General features: G+C 37.3%; 1 protein-coding gene across 2 annotated transcripts in view; it reads left to right on the forward strand.

Annotated features, from left to right (window-relative positions):
* Positions 1-24046, forward strand: part of DNAJC13 (DnaJ heat shock protein family (Hsp40) member C13) — a gene marked incomplete at its 5' end in the record, with an annotated part of 83012 nt that overhangs the window by 46075 nt on the left and 12891 nt on the right. For both annotated transcript variants that reach the window (XM_084247098.1, XM_084247097.1), the window contains 17 exons: positions 851-1005; positions 2344-2545; positions 3849-3964; positions 4997-5075; positions 5825-5960; positions 8609-8793; positions 9185-9259; positions 10264-10383; positions 11274-11453; positions 12432-12599; positions 15565-15678; positions 16892-17008; positions 17887-18064; positions 19699-19790; positions 21360-21459; positions 22467-22541; positions 22753-22865. In XM_084247098.1, the coding sequence (XP_084103224.1) occupies positions 851-1005; positions 2344-2545; positions 3849-3964; positions 4997-5075; positions 5825-5960; positions 8609-8793; positions 9185-9259; positions 10264-10383; positions 11274-11453; positions 12432-12599; positions 15565-15678; positions 16892-17008; positions 17887-18064; positions 19699-19790; positions 21360-21459; positions 22467-22541; positions 22753-22865 (2205 nt within the window). The remainder of the gene's footprint in view (positions 1-850; positions 1006-2343; positions 2546-3848; positions 3965-4996; positions 5076-5824; positions 5961-8608; positions 8794-9184; positions 9260-10263; positions 10384-11273; positions 11454-12431; positions 12600-15564; positions 15679-16891; positions 17009-17886; positions 18065-19698; positions 19791-21359; positions 21460-22466; positions 22542-22752; positions 22866-24046) is intronic.

Here is a 24046-nt window from a genome sequence, read left to right on the forward strand (position 1 = left end):
GCACATGAAAAGATGTTCATCATCTTTTATTGTTAGGGAAGTGCAAGTCAAATAGTGAGCTATCACCTCATACCTGGGGAAATGATTATTATCAAAATAATAAGAAATTAGCATTGGCAAGGATATGGAGAAAAGGGAATACTCATGCTGCTGGTGAGAATGGAAATTGGTGCTGCCACTGTGGAAAAGCAGTATGGAGATCCGCAGAAAATTAATAGAAATACCATACTGAAGAGATATTTGCAAAGCCATGGTCATCACAGCATTATTCACTATAGCCAAGAATTGAAAACCTCGTACATTCCCACTGAGAAATGATTGGATAAAGATGTGGTATATCTACATGGTGGAGTGTTACTCAGCTGTGTATGCGTATATGTGTGTAAAGATGAAAATCTGCCATTTGCAACAACGTGGATGATCCTAGAGGGCATTTTGCTAAGTGAAATAAGTCAGATGAAGAATTATTCCATTCATATGTGGAAGGTAGAGAAACAAAACTAATGGAATAACCCAATAAAAATAAGCTCTTAGAGTAGAGAAACAAAATAGTGACCAGAAGGGAAGGGCTTAAAGGAATGGGGAAATTTGCTGAAGGGAGTCATTTGTATGGTGATGGATATGAACAAGACTTTTGGTGGCAAACATAGTGTTACATATGCAGTTGTTGATTTGTAATGTATACCTGTAAACCATTGTTACTTCAGTAAAAAAAAAAAAGATTTCTAAATAAAAGCAACTTGTTCCAGTTCTCTTAAAGTGTTCTCTAACCCTACCTAGAGAACTTTGAATTTATTAAAAAATTGGATAGTTTTAAGTGTTTCTGACTTTGTTTTATTTTGTTTCAAAGACAAAGGGACCAGATATCTTCCAGAGAAGTATACTTGGGCACATCTTACCAGAAGCAATGGTTTGTTACTTAGAAAATTACGAGCCTGAAAAGTTTTCTGAGATCTTTCTAGGAGAATTTGATACTCCAGAAGCAATCTGGAGCAGTGAAATGAGGTAAATAACCAGTTGATTATTTGTATTTTATATTCAGAATCTCTGCATCTTGCCATCTGGTTAAGAGAACTGCTTTCGCTGGTTGCATAATCTAAAGGTACCTTAGTCATTGGTGCCAAACCAAATGATGGCTTTTGACAAGACCATAAACTTTTATCTACACTAACACAGTTGACACTTTAATGGCGCTATATATAAGGGTAAATCCTGTTACTGTTAGTGTTTTTTAAATCAGTCTATAGAATCACTATAGGCAGTGAACTAATATGTATGTAAGGAATATATAAAGATAAAATTAAGACACACCTACTGGGTGTTTGGAAATGAAACTGTATGTGGAATACAGTTTAAGAAATAAGCTCACTTGTTGATAGAATGGATCAGACCAGAAGTAACTGAAGGCATTTCAGAATGAAAGCTCCCTAGTCAGAACATTTTGACTTTAATGTGAAGGCTAGCATTCTTTATAAGAATGTCTATAGCAGGGCAGTGCCATAAGGAAAAACCTGTGGAAAACAAGAGAAATGAGGCCCAGAAGCAGATATCAATATCTAGATAGGCTCTGTCCAGGAAAGACTTACCAATCATAATTCAGTGTCACAGCTGCCTCCTTGTGGAGAACCCCTCTGTCCTCTTAGCTGGATTGCATATTTGTCTGAGTAGTCATCACTCTGCTTTGTCTGACTTCACACAGAGCCCCCTGCTGGTCACCTGGCTGCTCTGGTAGATTGATCTGTAGGTTTAGCGTGTTTTAGCTCCAATTTCAGTATATTCTGTGTGACAGTCATGTTTTTCACTGTTAACAAATACAGACTATGAATTAGTTTCTAACATCTTTCTTTTTTTTCTATGTAATCTTTTTCTGCTGAGAGTGGGTTATGCGAGTCTCCCTTCTAAAAGATGTAGCTCTGTATACTGATCAAATCAAGTTTCTGCTTAGATGAGAGCCAGATCCTAGACTGGTTAGTTAACTGAAATAAACATCCTGCTGTATGCACCTTTAAGGTGCTAGTGAACTTTAATTTCCAGGCTACACCCTCATGCATCTATGCCAACTGACTTTCTGGTGACTGATTTTTCAATGACTGGTTATTTTAGCCTTTTTTCTATGGCCTTCTTTATGGACAAGTGTTACAAATAAGTTCATAGCTGTTGCATATTTTTACGCAATAAATTTAGAATGCCCTGAGTAACTTTCTTACTTGCTCTCCTTTTATGCCAATAATTGATGTACTCTAGAGAAGAGCCATATAATTATATTGCCTGATCACCTATCTTAACCTTTTCTATAAACCTAAATAATCCTTCATTAATGCTTGAAGCTTTTTATAATTGTAGGCGCCTCATGATAGAGAAGATCGCTGCCCATCTTGCTGATTTCACGCCTCGTCTTCAGAGTAATACAAGAGCACTTTACCAGTATTGTCCAATCCCAGTAATCAATTATCCACAACTAGAAAATGAACTGTTTTGTAATATTTATTATCTTAAACAACTTTGTGATACACTCCGATTTCCAGATTGGCCAATTAAGGACCCGGTAAGTCTACAGATTAATTTGTGCCTTCTTACCCCATAAATACAGCTTCTTATCCCTTCTGGGTAATATCTTCCTTCTGTGGTAATAATAGCTTCTTCAAGTACTTGCTCTTACCAAACAACTGTGTAACTCTGTAATTCAATATATTTGGGTAAGTCCCAGATTGAAAGATAATTTTTCGAGGGAATATTAAGAATATACAATCTTGAGCTCTTGAGACAAAAATGAAACAAACTTGGTTTTGAGTATGTAATACAATTGTATACTATAATAGATTGTCTCTACAGTGGATTAAGCTCACAAATGCTGGATTGAGTCTCAGTTTGGCCATTAATAGCTCTGCATACCAGCATTCAGCACATCACTTGACTTCTGCAAGCACTCACTTAGGTAATACTGCTACACATAATAGTAATAGCAACTGTCTCATGTGGTTGGGGAGAGTGAGTGAGAAACTACATAAGAAAGATCATAATTCCTGACACATAGGAGCCACAAGTATGACATGTCTACTGTATACCTGGTCATAGTGGCTCTAGGACCCTCCCAACTCAAGCCCTTGGGTGTCTGTTGGAAACCTGGCAAAAAGTAGGCCTCGGTGATCATATTGGTTTGTTACTGTAGTGGCAGAGATACCATCATCCTTACTGTCAAAAGATTTACGAACACATGCCATTTGTACCACAGTCATTGCCCATTTACTGTGCTCTGACCAAATGAAGGCCGGTAGGTAGTAAAATGTATACAAACTTTGTAAGTCAGGCTAGGTTTGAATCCACTTCCATCACAAACATGCAACTGTCTCTTAGAATCGCAATGTTTTCATGCGTTATTGAAATTTTGTGAGTGAATTAAATCTGCTGTAGAGTTTAAAGACTCTAGCTTCTTAAACATGGAATAAATATTAACTTTCCTTACCCATTACCCAGACTCCCTTGTGTTTGTTATTGCTTATGTTTGTTTGAATGCCAGATTACCAATAATTCTGTAAAATCATCTTGCTACAGTGAATCTTTTCCTAATTTCAAAAGTCTTCTGTACTTTCTGAACATTTATTTAACAGGTTGGCAGACAATAAAAATGTCACTTTAAAAAAAAGAGGAATATAGTCCTATAAAAATACCTTATTACCTAACTATTCAGCAGTGCTAAAGAGGTGATAAATGGCTGTTTGTATTAAGCCATTAATTGGATAGCCTAGAAATGTCACTTTAAATTCAATGCGAGAATTGTATAATTTAAAACTTATATTCTGAAATAATTTTAGTTAAATAGTTACAAATTTTAATCCTTTGTCTTTAAGGTTAAGCTTCTAAAAGATACCCTTGATGCCTGGAAAAAGGAAGTAGAAAAGAAGCCACCTATGATGTCAATAGATGATGCCTATGAAGTACTTAATCTCCCTCAAGGAGAGGGGCCGTGAGTTGTTTTCCATATTACATTCATAAATATTAAGTAAATGCTTTAAGAATATTAATATCAAAAGCTAAATAATAGATCAATTTTAAATATTTTGCCTACTTGATTTTTTTCTATGGGAAAATAACCATATGGATCTATGTCCATATGATTTTCATTTACTGCAGATTTATTAGGAGAATTCTTGGTATAATCTTTATTAATTGAAATAATGTGTGCAGCTTACCTGGCACCATATCTGACACATGGTAGTTACTAGCATACTTACCTTCCTCGCCCCTCTTGTAGTTTGGGATGTGCATGAGGATGAGATCTAATGGTGGTATGTCTAAAATGCTAAGTAACAGTTGCATAGGGAAAGAATGCAGATTTAGTTTGATATCAGTAAAGTTTTATGATACAATACATTAGAGGAAAATGGTGGAAAAGATATTTACGTATAAAGTGAATGTATACATACATTTTGGCAAGGCTGATAATTTCAAGTAACTTAGAATTACAGAACTTCAAGTGACATTTTGAAAATAAGTTTTAAAAAAGTTTTGGTTTTGAAACCCCAAAACATGATTTTGTAATTTGAAGTGAATAATGACATTGATTGGCAACTTTAAGGTTTTTATCTTTCAACTCTAAAGGTAGCATATCGCGTAAACTTACTAGGGTTAATTTTTTTTAAAGATTTATTTATGTATTTATACAAGAACCGGGGTGCAAGCCAGATTTGCAGGAGGGTGAGAGGATTCACTGGAGACAGAATGGGGAGCAGAACAGGCAGACTGAAGAAATACACTGCTGAGGAGAGCAGCGGGCGAGACAGGAGAGGTCTGCTCACCATGTGGGACCCTCGCTGGCAGGCCGGGATCGAACCGGCGCAGCAGAGGCTGCAGACAGCTTCACAGCGCAGCGCTCAACTGCCTGTGCCACCAGGGGAGGCCCTTATTGGGGTTAATTTGATGCATCATTTAATATATAATCACATACAATAAATGGTTTCTTGCACATTATTCATAAAACAATTTTTCTATTTAACAGGCATGATGAGAGCAAGATCAGAAAAGCTTACTTCAGACTTGCACAAAAGTACCACCCTGATAAGAATCCAGAAGGGAGGGTATGTACTGCTTTGCAGTTAGGGTTTGGGTTGACTTTCCTTTGGCTCTGTTACTGTTTTAGGCAGATAAAGGATGGACTCACCCTTTGCAAGTGTGTACCTTGTAATATAGGCCCACATGTTCAATGTGTCGCCTACATGCCCATGTTTTCCACATGAATAGAAATACTCTAAAGCTACATCCAGTAGTAAACCAATAAGATATTGTTGACAGGAATCAAGAAATAGATTAAGGAACATAATATAGTTCACTATTTTCAAAATTTGACTTTAGGAGACAGATGGAGGCATAAGTCCTAGCCCTAACCCAGTTGACTTTGTGACCTTAGGCAATTGAGTTAACGTCATCTTAAAAATGAGAATGTTAATGGTGTACATTTCATATGACTGTTCTCAGAATTAAATGAGGTGATGCACATTAAGTAGTTCGCACAGTGCTGATATGCACATTTCATATGACTGTTCTCAGAATTAAATGAGGTGATGCACATTAAGTAGTTCGCACAGAGCTGATATGCTGTCGATGGTATAAATCAGTGAAGAAGAATTTTTGGGTAAATGATGTTGAGATCACTAAATAACTGTTTGGGGGAAAAAAGTTTCACCTTGAACATATACCAGTTAGAATGAATTCCTTACTGTTAAAAAAATAATAACTAGAAAGGGTATTGATAAATACAAATCAGCTGTGTTTAAGTTGTGATTTGGAACAATCCAAATTAAAAATAATTATCTTTGGCTGCATACAGGATATGTTTGAAAAAGTAAACAAAGCATATGAATTTTTATGTACCAAATCAGCAAAAATAGTGGATGGACCAGATCCAGAGAATATAATTTTAATTCTGAAAACACAGAGCATCCTCTTCAATCGTCATAAAGAAGGTAAGGCTTGTGTTAGTCTCAAATTTTAATTTATTCTCCAGCTAATTCTACCATGTTAACTTATTTCTAGCATATTTTAATCCAGAATTTTTTTTTAAAGATTTATTTATTTATTTATTTATTTATACAAGCACTGGGTACAGTCAGAAGCACGGGAGGGTGAGAGAATTCACCAGAGCCAGAGTGGGGAACACAACAGGCAGACTGACGAAATACACTGCTGAGGGGAGCAGCGGGCGGCAGGAGAGGTCTGTGCACCATGTGGGACCCTCGCCCAGCGACCGGGGATCCAACCGGCGCTACAGAGGCTGCAGGCAGCTTCGCAACCCAGCGCTCAACCGCTGCGCCACCAGGGAGGCCCTAGATTTAGAATTATTATTGCAAAAGCCTCATATAGCAAAAGTCTAGTTTTCTTTAGCAAGACCCAGAATCCTTATTTTATTTATTTTATACTATTCACTTTTTAACTATGGTTTCCAGTATTTTGCATTTCCAACAAGGTTTTATTGTTCCTTCCTATGGAATTTCCATTATGTGGAGGTATTTGGTTAGTTTTTATCCATTTAGCAGCAAACATATTAAAGAAGAGAAATATGGATCTGGAATTTAGGGATCATTTAATGTTTTGCTTAAATCACAATTTGGGTGCATGATGTTGGGGAAAAGAGAGGACAGTGGGGATTTGTCAAGCAAGAGGAGTGCTGGGTGATTGAAGCAAGTGGAATTGCTAGTATGGTCATGTAGCACTTTGGTCATTAAAGAGAACAGTCATTAACCGATTTTGCTTTTAGTTATACGTCATTTCCCATGAGTCAGAATGAGTTTAAAAGTGGCCTTTCAAGCCATTGGGTTTTTTTGTGGTTTTTTTTTTTTTCTTTTAAGTTTGACTTATTTGTTTATGCATAGAAGAACTGGGATGTAGGCCAGAGGTGCATGGGGTGAGAGGACCCACCAGAGAGAGTGGGAAGCAGAACAGGCGGATCTCCTGAAATACACTGCTGAGGGGAACAGTGGGCAAGACAGGAGAAATCTGCTGCACCATATGTGAGTTAGCTCCCTGGCAGGGGATCAAACTCAGGCCACAGCAGTGATAGCGCTGAGACTTAACCCCTGTACCACCAGGGAGGCCCCAACAATTGGCTATTTGTTTTAATGGCTGATAGCTCTATGTTAACCACATAATGTGACTTACCGTTGGTTTGTGATTTTTTTTTTAAAGATTTGTTTATGCATGTAAGAACTGGGGTATAGACCAGAGTTGCAGGGGTGCAGAGACTGAGTGGGGAACAAAACAGGCAGACTGACTGAAATACACTGCTGAGGGGAGCAGTGGGCGAGACGGGAGAGAGCTGCAGTGCCATGTATGGAGCTTCCTGGCTGGCGGGGGATTGAACTTGTGCTGCAGAGGCTGTGGATAGCTTTACAGTGCTCTGCTTAACCCTTTGTGCCAGCAGGGAGGCCACATGAATTTTTCAGTCTTACCATAAGGCTGCTTATATACCCTGATTCCTCATTGAAAGGATTTAACATTAATTCACATTTTTTCCTTTCCATGTACATACATGAACATATGTATGTTAGGACTATTAGGACTAGTTCCTAGGCAGTTTTTTAAAAAGCCATCTTAGTAATGAGTTAATATAAGGCAGATTATTCGTAATCCTCAAAAGCCAGAAAGTTTTGTGCTAATTTTAAGTTTACTTAAAATGTCATAGCCAATTTACTTGCATCTTGCTATCTAATAGGTTACTTTTAAAAGAAACAGAATGAAAGGTACAGAACAGTGGGACTCCTATACGTTTTAGCTTTCACTTTTTGCTTATCAAAATTAGCTAAATACAATTAATAAAATTTCTGTTTTGTATTTCTGACAAATTATATTTAGTATTTTCAAACATTTACTTTATGATAACTGTAAAATAGAAAAACACACTTGTTATCCAGAAAGCATAATATGAAATGTTCACTTTCATTAAAATAAAATGTCTCTCACGGTTTCTTCATTATAAAGAAGTGTGAGTATCACGAGTCTTCCAACTTCTGGTATAAGGCTCTGTCTTGCTCTCCGTGATCAGATGAAAAGTTACAAAGATCACATTACAACGAGAATGTAGATATTCTGCAAAGGATCAAAACATATTAAGTTCATTTAAATCTACCAAAAAATGTTCTTTTTCCAGGGGAAACATTTTAGAGAAATCAACTAAACAAGTTTCAGGAAAGGGGGGATCCAAGGGATTTGTACTAGCTTAATTTCTTTTTTTAAAATGGAATTGGGGGCCTCCCTGGTGGTGCAAGGGGTTAAGACACAACCTATGAAGTTGTCCACAAACACTGCAGCATGAGTTCCATCCCCAGCCAGGGAGCTACCCACATGCTGCAGCAGTCAGCCTCCTGATTTGCCCACTGCTCCCCACAGCCGGGTATTTCAGTCAATCCTCCTGTTCGTTCCCCACTCTGTCTCTGGTGAATCCTCTCACTCCCCGCACCTCTGGCCTGTACCCCAGTTCTTATATGCATAAATAAATCTTAAAAAAAAAGGAATTAGGAGACATTTAAGATGTTGAATATTTTGTTTTTTTTAAAAGGCAACACAATTCTTGTTTTTTGTTTTGTTTTTTCCCTACACTAACTTTTGGTTATTTCAGATTTGCAGCCTTATAAATATGCAGGATACCCCATGCTAATTAGGACTATAACAATGGAAACTTCAGATGACCTCCTTTTTTCAAAAGAATCACCATTACTCCCTGCTGCTGCAGAGCTGGCTTTTCATACTGTGAACTGCTCAGCTCTCAATGCGGAGGAGCTCCGGAGGGAAAATGGAATAGAGGTAATTATGGAGTGACTTTTGTGCTTACCTGTGAGCTAGTTTGGATTTCTTGTATGACTCTAGGCAACACAGAATCCACCAAATGCAATACAGTTGATACAGTTTCTTTCATTTATTCTAACAGATAACATAATGTCATCATATTTAAGTACCAAAATTAGTAATTGAATTGGAGCTTTATTTCACGATGTGAGTTGGATATTGAATTCAAATTAGTAAACGTAACATTGCTTAAAAAGTTCACTTGTTAACAAATGTTAATTGAGAAACTGTTGGTATTTGATTTTTGCCAGCTAACATTAAAAAATATTAATATTTTAATTCCTATCAGTAAAAGCTTTGACTTCAAGTCAAAAGAGAGCTAATGGCTGCCTGACTTCTCTCTCTGCAGGTCTTACAAGAGGCATTCAGTCGCTGTGTGGCTGTCTTGAATCGTTCTAGTAAACCAGGTGACATGTCAGTGCAGGTGAGGCTAAAACATACAGAAAATAACAAGAAAATGACACTAGACCAGTAGTTTCAAACTTTTAACTTCTTTGAGAATTCCTTCACCCACATGCCCACTCCTCCTGCCTGCCCGCCACCTGCCATAGGGTTTAAAGTTCATTGGGTCTGGAGTAAGGACCTCAGAATATGCTTTTTAAACAAATTGCTAGGTGATAATGATGCTGCTGGTCTGCGAATCTCACTTTAAGAAGCACTGCACTAAACCACCTATGATCTTTTGACTTAGTTTTTGTTCCCCTTAAAGAATGGCTGATGAACCTTTGTCTCCAGATCCAGTTTCAAACATTTATTGCTTTGCCATTTTTTCCCCACATAACCTTCTAACCACTTCCCTGCTTCTCTCCCCCATCAGTAATATTTTAACTGACTAATTTTCTGCTAAGGTTAAAATCATTGAGTCCTTAATTCATCAGAAATTCATTAAGGTCATTGTAGAATGTACTTCTTAGGTGGCCCTTTATTTAAACCAACAAAGTGTAGACTATAATACAATAGAGTACAGACTTTTTGAGTTTTACTGTGTTTTGAAGTACCTAAATAGAATTTGATTCTTCAAAGTAAATAACCTGAACATAAATTTCTTGATCCAGAGGTCAGCAAACTTTTTCTATAATGGCCAGAGAGTAGATATTTGAGGCTTTCAGACTACATAGAGTCTATTGCATATTTTTATTTGTGCTTCTTTGAAATCCTTTTAAAATGTGAAATTCTTCTTTGGTCCTTAGTCATACAAAAGCAAGTCATTTGGCTTGAATGTCACCTTGGTTGTCAGCCTTGGTTGTCATTTGGCCTTGGTTGTCAGCCCTGCTTCTGCAGAGTTCTTAGCAAAGGCTGATAAGCCGATGGAGCGGTTTACTTCTGGAGCATTGTAGCCTTTACTCATGAATCTCTGATGATTTGATTTTTTTGGTCTTAAATAAGAATGTACAAGTGACTTCTTTTTTCTCTGTTGTCTGTCTGCAGGTGTGTGGACACATAAGCAAATGCTATAGTGTGGCTGCTCAGTTTGAAGAATGCCGAGAGAAAATCACAGAAATGCCTGGCATCATCCAGGATCTCTGTCGGGTGCTGTATTTTGGGAAGGTAGAGTTCATCTTTAATGCCGTCTGGATACAGTCAGCAAAGGGTTTTATTGTCAAGTAGCCTGTCTCCAATTTATAAATAAGTCATTTTAAAATAGATTATTTGGATGTCCAAAAATGTATTTTGAGATGCGTTGTGAAGAATTTTGTGTCTAGATTGGCCCACAGTGAATAAGACTAGAGTGCTATATCTAGAGGGTAGAGGCAAGAAAGGAAGTCTAGACTACATCTAAAAAAGTAAGGGACCAATAAAACCTGAAACTTAGTCAAGTCACTGCCTAGTAGGGAGTCTTTAAGGGATCTCAGAGCTTCCTGTTTCTTCCCAGTCCAGTACTGCTGAAGAATTTGACTAGTGCAGATATGATAGGTGACTGGAAGGAGAAGATTTCTTAGTAGATAACTGGGCAGAGTGAAAGGGGTGTTGGAACAGAACAGGATTGGACTGCTTATCTTGGACTGAAGTACCTAGAAATAAAGAATCTGCAGAAAATCTCTCCTTGGCTTTATTTACTTGCTGCACTGAAGTGTGTTTAATAGGAATACAGATATAAATATCTGTAAGGTAAAGTGTAAAGTATCCTTACAGTTAAGATAATGAGCATACGAGTTGCTATAAATATCACTTTTTAAAAAAATTAAAAATATAGAAAGTGAAAAAAAAAACCCTAGTCTTTGAACACCAGGCTCAAAGATAGTGATTTTGTGTGTCTTTACAGAGTTGCTTTTTTTTAGGCTTTAAAGGATATAGCATTAAATATTAAATTGGAATTGAAAATGTTAGAGGAGGGAAACAATTTGCACAGTAAGTTAGCTAGCTTGACATAATAAGCACACATTCTCTCCAGGTTGCTGTTCTCGCCATTATTAATTCCATCACTCTCCTTCTCTCAGAGTATCCCACGAGTGGCCGCTCTCGGGGTGGAATGTGTTAGTTCTTTTGCTGTGGATTATTGGCTACAGACACACCTATTTCAGGCTGGAATTTTGTGGCATCTGCTAGGTTATCTATTTAATTATGACTATACACTGGAAGAGAGTGGCATTCAGAAAAGCGAAGAAACGAATCAACAGGTAACTCTAGCGCTGCTTTAATTCTGAACTTGAACCCAAACCATTCGTTAATGTGAAGGCAAAACTCCAGCTATTCAGAACCCCCATGATTTAAATTATTTTTCAGAGTAACTCAATTTATTACTGTTTAAGCCCCAAAACTTTTTATCTTAACCACTCGTGCTGGAAGGTTTGAAGGCAAGGGGGTTTGTAATAGCATATATGAGACATAACTTAATCTTTTCTTGATTGCTCAGTCACCGTCATGCTTATAAAATTATGGCTGTTTTCACCCAGGGAAATACAGTGATCCTCTCAGACTGTTGGATCAAGCTCCCCCAAACACTTGAGTTCTCTTCTGATTTCTTAGATACTTTTTATGTCTCGTCTTTCCTGTTCACTGTCATTCACTATTCACATTGTCAGTATGTTACTCAACGGGCACATCTACCTACCTGTCCTCTGCTGCTCACCCTACCCCCAGTGTGCTCACATACTATGTTAAGTATAAATGAGAACACAGCTTCTCATGGTCTTTTGTAAGAATAAGAGAAAAACCTCTGGGGCCTCCCTGGTGGCGCAAGGGGTTAAGATGCAACTATGAAGCTATCCTTAGCTACTGCAGCACGAGTTCGATCCCCGGCCCGGGAGCTACTCACATGGTATAGCAGACCTTTCCTGGCTCACCCGCTGCTCCCCTCAGTGTATTTCAGTCAGTCTGCCTATTCTGTTCCCCACTCTGTCTCTGGTGAATCCTCTCACCCCTCTGGCCTGTACCCCAGTTCTTGTATGCATAAATAAATCTTAAAAAAGAAAAAGAAAAACCTCTGATACTGCTGATGCATACATTTTCCAACATCAGTGTTGGGGACTCATGTGCTTTTTTGTTTGCTTTCTGCTTTTCAAATATGTTCTATACAGTTGTGATTTCATAAAGTTATTGTGTTATTACCTAGAAGATAACAGATCTTCTTTAATGTCTTAATTTTTTTGTAACAGGAAGTAGCCAATAGCCTTGCCAAACTCAGTATCCATGCTTTAAGTCGCCTGGGAGGGTATCTACCTGAAGACCAAGCAACCCCAGAAAATCCAACCATAAGGAAGAGTTTAGCTGGAATGCTGACACCGTATGTGGCCAGAAAACTTGCTGTGATCAGTGCTACTGAGGTATGTGCTTTAGAGACAGTCTGGGTTTTGTTAAACATTGCAAGGTCTTGAAGTAGTAAAAGTACATAACAATATTACGTTGATTGATGTAGGAAGTCTAAAAATTGGTAATGTTCATGTGCTTGTTCTCTCAACCAAGAAATTTATTATTGTAGATTGATGCTGATACTGCTCTACAAGGGTAAATTCACTTCCTGTTTCTTGCCTGTGGAACTATCATAATTCTTACTAGCCTTGAAGAAGGTTAATAAGACCATAAAAAGAGGACAAGAGAGTGAACTTGGAATGAATGTTATGTCATGTAAACGGCAGAGGACTGGGAGTCAGGAGAATGTGGCACACATTCTTCACAAAAATAAGTATAACCTTGACAGATCTCCCAACCTCTTTAACCTCTTTTGTGAGAATCATTGAGACACAATCTATGGATATAGCATTAGAAAAATAAACTATTGAAACCCACTAAATAGAATACTGTAAATCTTTACATTGTAAAGGCATATTTAAAGACATTTAAAAGATTCTTAAAGTTGAAAAACAAAATCCCCTTTTTGGTATTGAGAAGCCAGATGGATGGGTGGACCTTTTCCAATAGTTTGCTGCAGTTACCCTGAATGGCAGAATTGTGAGCTGTTTTTATTTTATCTTGTTTTCTTCTGATGATAGATAATATTTTTGTAATCAGAAAAGTCCTCAAGATTCCAAATGTGAAGTATTTTTAGAATTTAAATGGCTTATTTGTTACTTAATCCAACCTGGTTGAGAAAGGTGATTGCTTTTCAGTGTCCCTGAGTAGGAGAGAAGAGCTTTAGATGCCAGTCTTGATCTTTGTTCTATTTCTGGACTTTGTATTCACCAATGTGATACATTTTAGCTGACTGAAAACATTCCAGAAATACTAGCAAATTGATGATTAACTGCTACAGAAAAAAGATGTAGCATTTCAAAATAGTAACTTGAATTTCATCTGGATTTAATAGTTAAAATATGTTTGACATGCTTATTCACGTAACTAAGAAACTGCCAAATATCAGAAGTTTTACAGTTCTAAAGATTTTTTTTCAAACATTTTAACTAATATTTAACATTTGAAAACAAAGGTTGAATGGCTTTGCATAAGATAGAAGTAAAAACCCAGAATCTATGGGACACAGCAAAAGCAATACTAAGAAAGAAGTAGGTATACAGCGATACACGCTCACAGAGGGACACATCCACATCAAGAAACAGAAAGAGTTCAAATAAATAATATTCTGTCTCACCTTGAGGAACTCAAAAAGATGAACAATCAAAACCCAGTAGAAGGAAGGAAATAATAAAAATTGAACAGAAGTAAATGAAATAGAAATAAAAGAGACAGTCCAAAGATTAATGAAACCAAAAGCTGATTCTTAGAAAAAAATAAAATAGACAAATCGCTAGCCAGCCCACACACACACACACCAGAAAAGAAAGGGAAAAAGGTCAAATAGAATCAGGACTGAAAGAGGGTAAGTTACAGCAGACTTACCAGAAATTCAGAGGCTCATAAGAGATTGTGAACATGTGTTTGCCAATAAGTTGAGTAGCTTAGAAGAGATGGAGAAATTCTTAGAAATATACAACCATATGAGACTGAATCAGGAAGAAATAAAAAACCTGAACCGACTAATTACAAGCAAGGAAATTGAAACAGTTATTACGTCTCCCAAGAAAAAGTTAAGGAACAGATGGTTCCACTAGTGAATTCTGCCAAATCTTCAGACAAATGACTTACTACTGAGCCTTCTCAAAGGCTTACCAAAAATTGAGAGGGAGTACATCCAAATACCTCTTATGAGATCAACATTATGGATCTTCTCAGTAGATGTGAGTAGTTCAGCTAACAATAAAACATGAACTCTTGCCGTGGGTGACAATGTGGATGCAAATGGAGGGGATTGTGTTCATCAGATTCGTAGAAGGAGAAAGACAAGTGCCAGATGGTGTCTCACTTATATGTGGAATATATAGAAACAACAAAGGGGCAGATAAAACCAAAGCAATAACAAACCCTAGTAATCTGACTGTTGGAGGGAGGCTACCGGAGTAGGGGGGAGCAAAGTGGGGATGGGGCACAATGGAGTGTAATGGAGGACTGTGGGTGTCTTGGTGATGTGTGTGGTGTGACAAACACCTAAAGACTATGGATGACCCTAAGCCTCTAAATCGTGTAGTGTTGTAAGCCAGTGTTGCCTCAGTTTAAAAAACAAGGGGAGGTAATAACCACTGCTTTCCTCCTAGCATAGAGCTCTGGAAATGTAAAATGTAAGCAATTTTTATTAACACATTTAGACTAGAGTATGTTTCTGTAACACAATCAAAGAGAACTAAACAAAGGGAAAGTGCACTCGCCAGCTAAGCAGTTACAAACGATCTGCAGAACTGCTTCGTTTGGCCTTGTGCAGGCTTGCCCGAGGGAATGTGAATGGAGTATCTGCCCATGAATGTGACTGCCCCTTCCCAGGTGTGTGCTTCCTAAAGATATGCATCTTATTTTCAAGTGTGTGTGAAAGGTAGTATGATATGATTCTTCTCAAGCTTCTGTTTACTGAGTGTCTAGAAAACGCAAAATACCGTGCATATTTGTTTACTGATACACAGTAATTTTTGTTGTCTTTTATGGAGGCAAACAATCTAATTTTTACAATAGCAGAGCAAATGCTAGGAAGGTGGAGTCAAACAGATTGAAGTTTGAATCCCAGTGTCACCACTTAAAGTTTATGAAAACTCAGCAAATTAATTTGATCTCCCTCAGCCTTGATTTTTCTCAGTTGCAAAATAGATTATCAACAAACTTATCAGAATTGTCAAGATCCTTACTGTGATCCCCTGCATTTCACGCACATGTTGCAGCACTTGGCATGGAATAGGCGGTTTAATAAATGATACCTTCAATGATGACTTTTTTCTAAATGTTACAAAATAGTAATATTCTGTCTCCTAGATTTTGAAGATGCTTAACAGCAACACAGAGAACCCCTACTTGATTTGGAACAATTCTACAAGAGCAGAACTACTTGAATTTCTTGAATCCCAACAAGAAAACATGATTAAGAAAGTATGTTACTGTTGTGTACATTTCATGGGTAACTCTAATGGGGTCTCTGAAAATTTAACTTAATATTGATGGCGCAGAAACCCATTGCTTCTCCATTTGGTGTTAATCAAGCCTTTTTACCTCCTAACATTTGGCCCATTTAAGAACAGCGTGCTTACTGTATTTAATCATACATTTGGATTTGTTGTTACCACTTAAGTAGAGCTGTTTTCTCTTTTAACTAGTTTTTGTATCCAGGGTACTGTTTGTTCTCTTTATCCTCTTTTCCCGCATAAATCAAAATTGCTTTCTGGTATCAAAATTGAATAATTTCTCCTATTCTGCCACCTTCTAGGGGTGAGGCTATTAAGCCATGGAAAAAAACAAGTTGGTAGGCTGGGAGATTAGAAGCAGATGTGGATAATCCATATGTGAGATAGTTGAGTCTTTGTGGTTTAGAGGACAGTTTTGTTTCTGAGTCTGAATTTATTAGAGAATAACCATCACTGTTGTCTCCTGAATTATTTGTTTTTAACTTGCCTTGTGATACTCAGAACTTCTTAGAGACAGAAGCTTTGAGAATGCATTGCTGAGAACAGGTATTGTGGTCCTGTACATCATCTGTCCTTTTATTAGAGGAGAAATAATAACATCATCTCTTTTACTTTCTTTATTATTTCAGTCCAACCTGAATTCTGTGTGATTTCTACTCCATTCAAACTGTTTTTCTCCTGTTGTTCTTTTCTCTCTTTTCCTTAAATGGATTCACTTCTTGATTTCTCAGCCAATATATTGCCTGTCTTTTTTATTCAATGACTATTTTCCAGCACATTCATATAACAGTTGCTTTTTCAAACCCAGTCCAAATGTGTTCATTTCTTCTGTTTATCAGCCTATGTCTGACTAGGCCAAGTGTCCGCTGGATGGAGTGAGAAGAGCCAAGCAGTTCTTACTTTATAAACACTAGTTCTAAGATACTTCATTGGCTGACCTTTGTGAACTTTTGAAATTTTAAAATGAGCTATCTTAATCTTTGGATTAAAAAAATAACATAATTTTATGCCTATTTTTCCAGATTTCATATTACTAGTTATGAACACTAAAATTGCATTGAGTACACCCATTTTTCCTCTGGAAAAATGATCAGATTTTCCAAGTTATCAGTTATTAAACTGAAAATGGATATATTTATAAAGCAGACACCATTTAACAGTTTATTTCCTTTTCTTAAAAGGGTGATTGTGACAAAACTTATGGATCAGAATTTGTCTACAGTGATCATGCCAAAGAACTTATTGTGGGGGAAATTTTTGTTAGGGTGTATAATGAAGTCCCTACTTTCCAGCTAGAGGTAAGCTCTCTACTTTTTTAGTTTTGTCGATACTTTGATTTGTTATTGAAAGCTACTCTTTTTTTTATGCTGTACAGAATGAAATAATGCCTTTTCTCTGCCAATTGTTTTGTACTAACCTGGGTATGTGGTGGGGTAGCCATTGAAGTTCTCTTTATTTTAAGTACTGAAGAATTTAGTTTTGTGGCGGCTGAAATAGAAGTTATTCCTTGCCCAGCTATTCCTTTTGTTTTGTGCACAGTGATACCCACTGTGTCATGTAGAGATGTCATCAACTCATTAGTCACTCTTGGGAGTGCAAAGCCATTTGCACACTCACCCCATAGAATATCAGGCCACCAGAAGTCCTTCGCTAATCTGTTGTTAGAAGAAAATAAGAAAATATAGGTGGAGAGCAACAAGGTATTTTAAAAGATGCCTGAGCTACATCTCTTGTGATGATCCCAAATCATTTTCAGAAACCACCAAGGGCCTTTTCTTCTTGGGGATCATGTAGGAATTTTTTATTGTGCTTTCTTTTTCGTAGGGGGTGACGAGGAAGTTTTGGTGGGTGACTGTTTTGTAATGAAAGAAAAAATGAGACTGTTTTAGAGCTTGCTCTTGGGGTAAAAAGGGAATTTATTAGACCAGATGGGAGTATGTCAGCTTCTGTACCAGGTCTCTCAGATGTTGGGACAAAAATCATTGCGAAACACTTTCTATTGCAGTTGGGTTTGTTTCCTGCTGGCCATGCCTCCCTACCCACTTGATCCATAGATATATTCGGACTTATGTATAATTTAATCATGTTCATGGTCTGAAGGTTTTTGTCTTTGCTATGGAGTCTCTTGTTATATATTTCCAAGGGCTCAATTGTTTTAAAATATTTCTCTACTTAGGTTCCAAAAGCGTTTGCTGCAAGTCTGTTGGATTTTATTGGCTCCCAGGCCCAGTACCTCCACACTTTCATGGCTATCACACATGCTGCAAAGGTGGAATCTGAGCAACATGGAGACCGCTTGCCAAGAGTGGAAATGGCTTTGGAGGCTCTAAGAAATGTCATAAAATATAATCCAGGTACATCACTATATCTTGATCAGTAACATTCTTAAAATAGTCAAGCTCTAAAAATTCCGTATTTGACTTTTATCAAGGAAAATCATACCTGGTTGTTGTGCTGTTATGCTTTGTATAGGATTAAGAATTGACTCCCCTACCTATAAACAGTAGGCCAGAAAGAGAAATCAAGGCACCATGATTAGAAAAATGCTTATCTCCTAAGAGAAAATGAGTCTCAGTTAGTTGGAAAGGCAGAATAACTTGATAATGTTGTGTAAGTGCTTAGATTAGACTTATGCATTAGGTATTATAAAAGTTAGTTGTTGTTCTTAAACATCAATAAGAGGACATTTCCAAAAATATCCAGGGAGATGGCTGAGTAAAAATCTAAAACCTTTTTTCCAAAACTAATTTAGATAGCAAATGTAGTCTATAAAATCGCAAATAATAAAAATTTAATTTGAATTTCTGAAAACCCCAGTTTTTTAATTAACATTTAACGTTATCTTTCAAGTACTTATTTTTTCAGTTTATATTATGGTACTACTAAAATTGAGTTTTTAGTTATTGCCAACAAATGATTCAAATAAAATAACCAACTGTAAGTAAATGTTGTTAGAAAAATTAGTGATTCCCAAGATATATTGGGATGTTATTAAAGGCCATGTTATAAAAGCAAAAGAACACTTCATTTCTTACTGTTTGAAATTGGTAGAGTAGAACATTACTAGTGTTGTATTAGGTACAAAGTAATTGTAACAATGCAGATTGTTGAGTTGGAACTTATAAATGAGAGAAGGGCTTATGCAGAAATTTTATTGTAATGTATGTATCAAGAATGAATGCTCTTAAAATTTGGAAGTATGGTTTTTGTCTGTGTATATATACATTTGTATCTATAATAATTCTAACCTGGTAAGAAGTGAATTTTAGAATATTTTCGGATTCAAGTTGAGGGAGCGTCTTAGTGAATTATTTTATGAAGCCTAGAAAAATTACAGATTACGAGGTACATGTTACTGCTGTATAGCAAAAAATACATAGAACAAAGCCTTATTTAATATCCATTAAATATGCTAGTAAACAAAATGTTAGTAACAAAATGCTAGTAAATCAGTGGGTATGGGCTTTGAAGTGGGTAGGAATAAGCATGCTATTCAGTTTTATGTGTCTTCACAAGGAGTCCTTCATGTGTGTCCATCAGCTCTTTGTAATGTGTCTTCAAATGGCAGAGTTTTAACTTGGTGTTAATTAAAAGCCAGATGATGTCACACTCTGCCAAAATACAGTTAGATTGGGGAGGATAGCCCCAAAGTCTGGAGGCAAAGAGTAAAGCTACTACCTTACACCTTTGATTTGGGAGTTGGATTTGGATTGTGTGTTTGATAAATTTCTTTTAATCTGAGAGTTAGAGGTGAGTCTGTAAATGAAAACAAATAAACCTAAGAAACTCTAATATCTTACCCTTGCCTCTTAACATTTACTATTCTAGATACTTAAGTCATTTCATGTCACAAATGATGAGAAAGGCTTCTCGGCAACTTGTATTTAACAGTAAAGAGTGTCTATCTGTTCTGAAGGTTCATAAATTAGAACATCCTCTTGGAAATAAAAAATTAAAAAAAAAAAAACATTTTGTTCATACTCCCCAGGTTCTGAAAGTGAATGCATTGGGCACTTTAAATTAATATTTTCTCTTCTCCGAGTCCATGGTGCTGGTCAAGTGCAGCAGTTGGCTTTAGAGGTAAAAGAATTTTGTTTTAAAAATCATGTTATCTTTCCTGCCATTACTGTGTATGGTTTAAGCCTTGATTTGTCGCCCTCTCAAGCTGAGTGAACGTTTGCATGGTGCTGTGGTTTTTTTTTTTTTCCTTCATTTTGCCTATGAAGCCAAGTGAATGTGTTTCTAAAATTTGAATTAATATGCTCATTTTGAAGAGCAAACATTGTACAGCAGTTTCCATCTGCTCATGGCAGTGTGCGGTAGAACTTGGGATGGGTTGTACTCTGTCACGTAGTGTGGGTTAAGGAGTAGGTTTTTTTGGAAAGCTTAGAATCTGCAGATAAAACAGTAAGAGAAGACAGGCTTCACTGATGTTTCATTGTCCTCACACAGAGAGACTTGTTGAGCCCAGGCTTGTGATCTAGAGGGAAGACCCTGCCTGCTCCCCCTCCGGTGGTGCTTTTCCTTCCTATAGGTCTAGAACAATAGCACCTTTTCAGCGAGGGTTACAGTGACTGTAGCATGATGCTATTGCAGAAGCTACCTAGGAAAGCCAGCTGCCCAGCAGGCCAGGAGAAGTGGGGGCCCTTCTTCCAGGGGAATGAAACTGCTCAGCCCTGGGAAGCTGTTTGGATGCAGCCCTTTCTTCTGGCAGAAGCAGGAAGTCCCTGATCACAGGTGGCTCAATGCCAGACAGCTCAGAGGGGGCACCCAGGAGCTTATTTTCAGATGATCCTACTTGTAACACAATTTATTTGAAAGAATACCAAGTTGTGAATGGTGTGTGAATGATTTGTATGATGTTTTTAGATTGCATTTTGTTTTAAAAGACATTTTTAATAGAATAATACAAGTCAGTGTCAAAAATCTTAAGCAAATTCTTTTTGTTAAGGGTCATGCTTCTCTACTTAAAGCCTTTAAGTACCTTGTAACTTTTTAAATAAACATTAAATCTTGGATACATTGCTTTGAAATGGTTCAAGTTAAAAATGACATTGATCTTTTTATATGGACTACAGAATTTAGACTTGAGAGGTCATATTTGAAAGAATAGCATGTTTACTTTGTTATAATGGAAGGACAGACCCATTTTGTTGTGCTGGTTGCTGGAGATATCCCCACTCTCCCTCCAAATGCAAAAAAAAGAGTCCCAGTAGTGAGGATAGTTACCTCCCTGCCACTCCCCACCCGAATCTGGTTGGAGAGCACTCTGGTGTACACTCTTGCTGCCCTGTAGTTCTGGAGCATGCGCTGGTGTGAATTTATGGCTGCTTAGAAGATCTTACAAGGCCTATTCAGGATTGTGAATGGGTGCTAAATTATTTGTTAAATAATTACATTTAATTCTTGCCTCTAAATTAATAGGAGGCTATTGTACATAATACATACATGATCATTAACACTTTCTGTTATTTCCCAAAAGATCAGAGTAACAAAGCCAGTCTCCTAAAATGATTCTTTGTAAAATTAAATACTTTATCTTCCAAATGTTTTTGTTTTATGATGTCTTAAATTTATTTAGATCCAACTTAAATTGATGTAGGTCTGAAATTATTTCTGAATCTAATTGTCCGGTTGATTAACTTTCAGGTTGTGAATATAGTGACGTCTAACCAAGATTGTGTCAACAATATTGCTGAGTCAGTGGTTTTGTCCAATTTACTGGCTCTTCTACATTCATTGCCATCAAGTACGTATATCGGCGGATAGAATTGTAGAATTGTAGAGAAGTAGTTTCTCAGATGATACAGAACCAGGCCTCTGCTGACATGTTTCCATTATTTTGATTTTGTTTAAGTGGTATTCTTTATGCCAGATTTGCTTTCCTAATTATGTTTTACATAGATTAATAAAATTCTTTTGCATTTCTCTTATCAAAATTTTAAAGTTGGAGCAAGAGAGCTTCAAAAGCAAAGGAAAATAACCTAGGATTTTCAATTTGTTGGAAATAATCTCCACATAAGTAGTTGAGATTGGTATAATATTCCATGGTTTATTAAAAACATAATTGGTCTTGGATGATAGAAGATTAGCCTAAGATAGAAATTAATGTGTGTAGCTTTTAGTGCAGTCATATGTTATTGGTACCTTAAAGATTTGATGCTGATAAATACTGCTCCCGCCAAGATGAGAGTAATTAAAAAAATTAGCCAACCTGGTTTCTTGAAAACAGCCTGCACTTCTGTAGGTTCCGGGTAAACTGCACGGTTGTCTGGTGTAGTTGTATCCCCCACCTAATTTCTGGCATCCTCCGCTGTCATTGCCAGTTCATTATTCCTTTCCCACCTGTCATTGCCATTTGACTGTAGAAGAGTAAAGTGAAGTAGCCTGGTTTATTTCAGCGACAAGTGGCGAGGGGTACACACTGTGTCAGAAGGATGTTATCCTGTCTTAGGTCAAAACAGTGTCTTACAGCTGCCAATTGCTGCTTGTTCCCCCATGGCAGTGTGGAGTCTGGAGTCAGTCGGACTTCGATACAGAACCCAACCGTACACATTAGCTAGTGAAACCATGGCCTGGCTAAGTTAGTCCTTGGCATCTCTTCCATAGCACGGCCGTGATTCTGCCTGTCTGCCGGCCGTAGTGAAGACTTACATGTGATGCGACTAGAGTAGTGCAGCACCCCAAGCGGCACGCCTGGTTCCTACAGTAACATGACATGGTGATGTATTCCTTGAAATGTCTTTTATTTTGCAGGTCGTCAGCTTGTTCTGGAAACTCTTTATGCTTTAACATCAAGTACAAAAATAATCAAAGAAGCAATGACAAAAGGTAATGTATGGAGTTCTGGCTTATCTGTCACGTTCAGTATTCAGGAAGCTTGTTTGGGACTGTTTAGCACAGTCTGAGAATTAAAGAATGCTTTGGAAGGCTTACAGTTTGGAAAAATCTTTGAGTTGAAATGAGGTTGAAAATAAATTCTACTGATTAGAATAAACGTACTCTTTCTGTTTAAACCCCCAATTCTTTTTTTCCTTTATAGGAGCTTTGATTTATTTGCTGGATATGTTCTGCAATTCGACACATCCACAAGTTCGAGCCCAAACAGCAGAACTTTTTGCTAAAATGACAGCCGATAAACTAATAGGCCCAAAGGTGAGCACAAGATTATTAAAGCTCTGTTACTTTTGATACTTTTGAATTTTACCAAAGTCTGGGATGGTGAAGTTAAGAAAATGACCTGGTGTGAAAGTTGGAAGATTGACATACCTGATATTGTTCCTTTACATTGCGGGTCTGAGAAAATTGCCATCAGAGAATCCTCCCCTGGAATTGATAAGTCTTAAGAAAATGTTTGATTATGAGGATGAATTATTCATCTCCTTGAAGAAAGAGCAGTGTGAGGATCAGCCTGTGGAAGTAGCTAGTTAAGGAGCTGGCGCCATGTCCTTCTGCACTCAGTGTCCAGTTAGTAAGACACATCTCCGGCAGAGAGGGGAGGGAGTCCTTACATGCATGAGTGAGCAGCACCTCTGCTTCCCAGTTCTGCCTTTTCATTCCTGGATCTGGAGATGACCAGACGGTCTTGGCACATGGTCCAGTTTGTAGAGCAGGAACTTGTTAAAACAAAATCTCTAAGTAGAATTCCATCCAGACACAAGTGTAATCAAAGCCCACTCTGTTACTGGTTAGCATCACAGGAATAGTGCCCACCTAAGCATCATCTGTCAGTCCGCACTCCGCACCTCAGACACATCTGGAGGTACCATGAAATAAGGATCCTGAACCTCCCCCTGCTGCCTGCCCCCACTACATCCAGAGTCTGATTTTACGTTAGTGACACAAGTGAGATTCAGTTGGTTTTTGTTTTGTTCTTGCCTGATCTCACCATCTAGGCATTGAGAATCTGTCAGAGGACCTGAAATTGTTTTACTTTGGGAATAAGGTTAATATCTTATCAGCAGGGTTGATGAGAGGTTAGATTTGGATACCTAGAGAAAGGGTCCACAGAAGTATGAATATTGACATTTAATATTGAGATTTCTTAAAATTAGAGTTGGGTAGTACATAATTGTAATATCTAATAGCTCAGTGTTTTAAAAAAATGTTTTAGATGTTTAAAATATATACTGGAATTAACTATGAACCCGTCACTAATTTTTTGACCTTTGAAACACATGAGGGACAAATTTTATCATGGTGAATATATTTACACTTAAATTTTCTGTATAGGAAAAATACAAGTATCAGCTCCTTAACTGAATGATTTGCAGCAAGAGATTCTAGAACTGGGGTCAGTAAACTTTTTTCTCTTTTTGATAACAAGCTTTATTGAA

Source organism: Talpa europaea (assembly GCF_964194135.1).
Source record: "Talpa europaea genome assembly, chromosome: 11".
Classification (NCBI taxonomy): domain Eukaryota; kingdom Metazoa; phylum Chordata; class Mammalia; order Eulipotyphla; family Talpidae; genus Talpa; species Talpa europaea.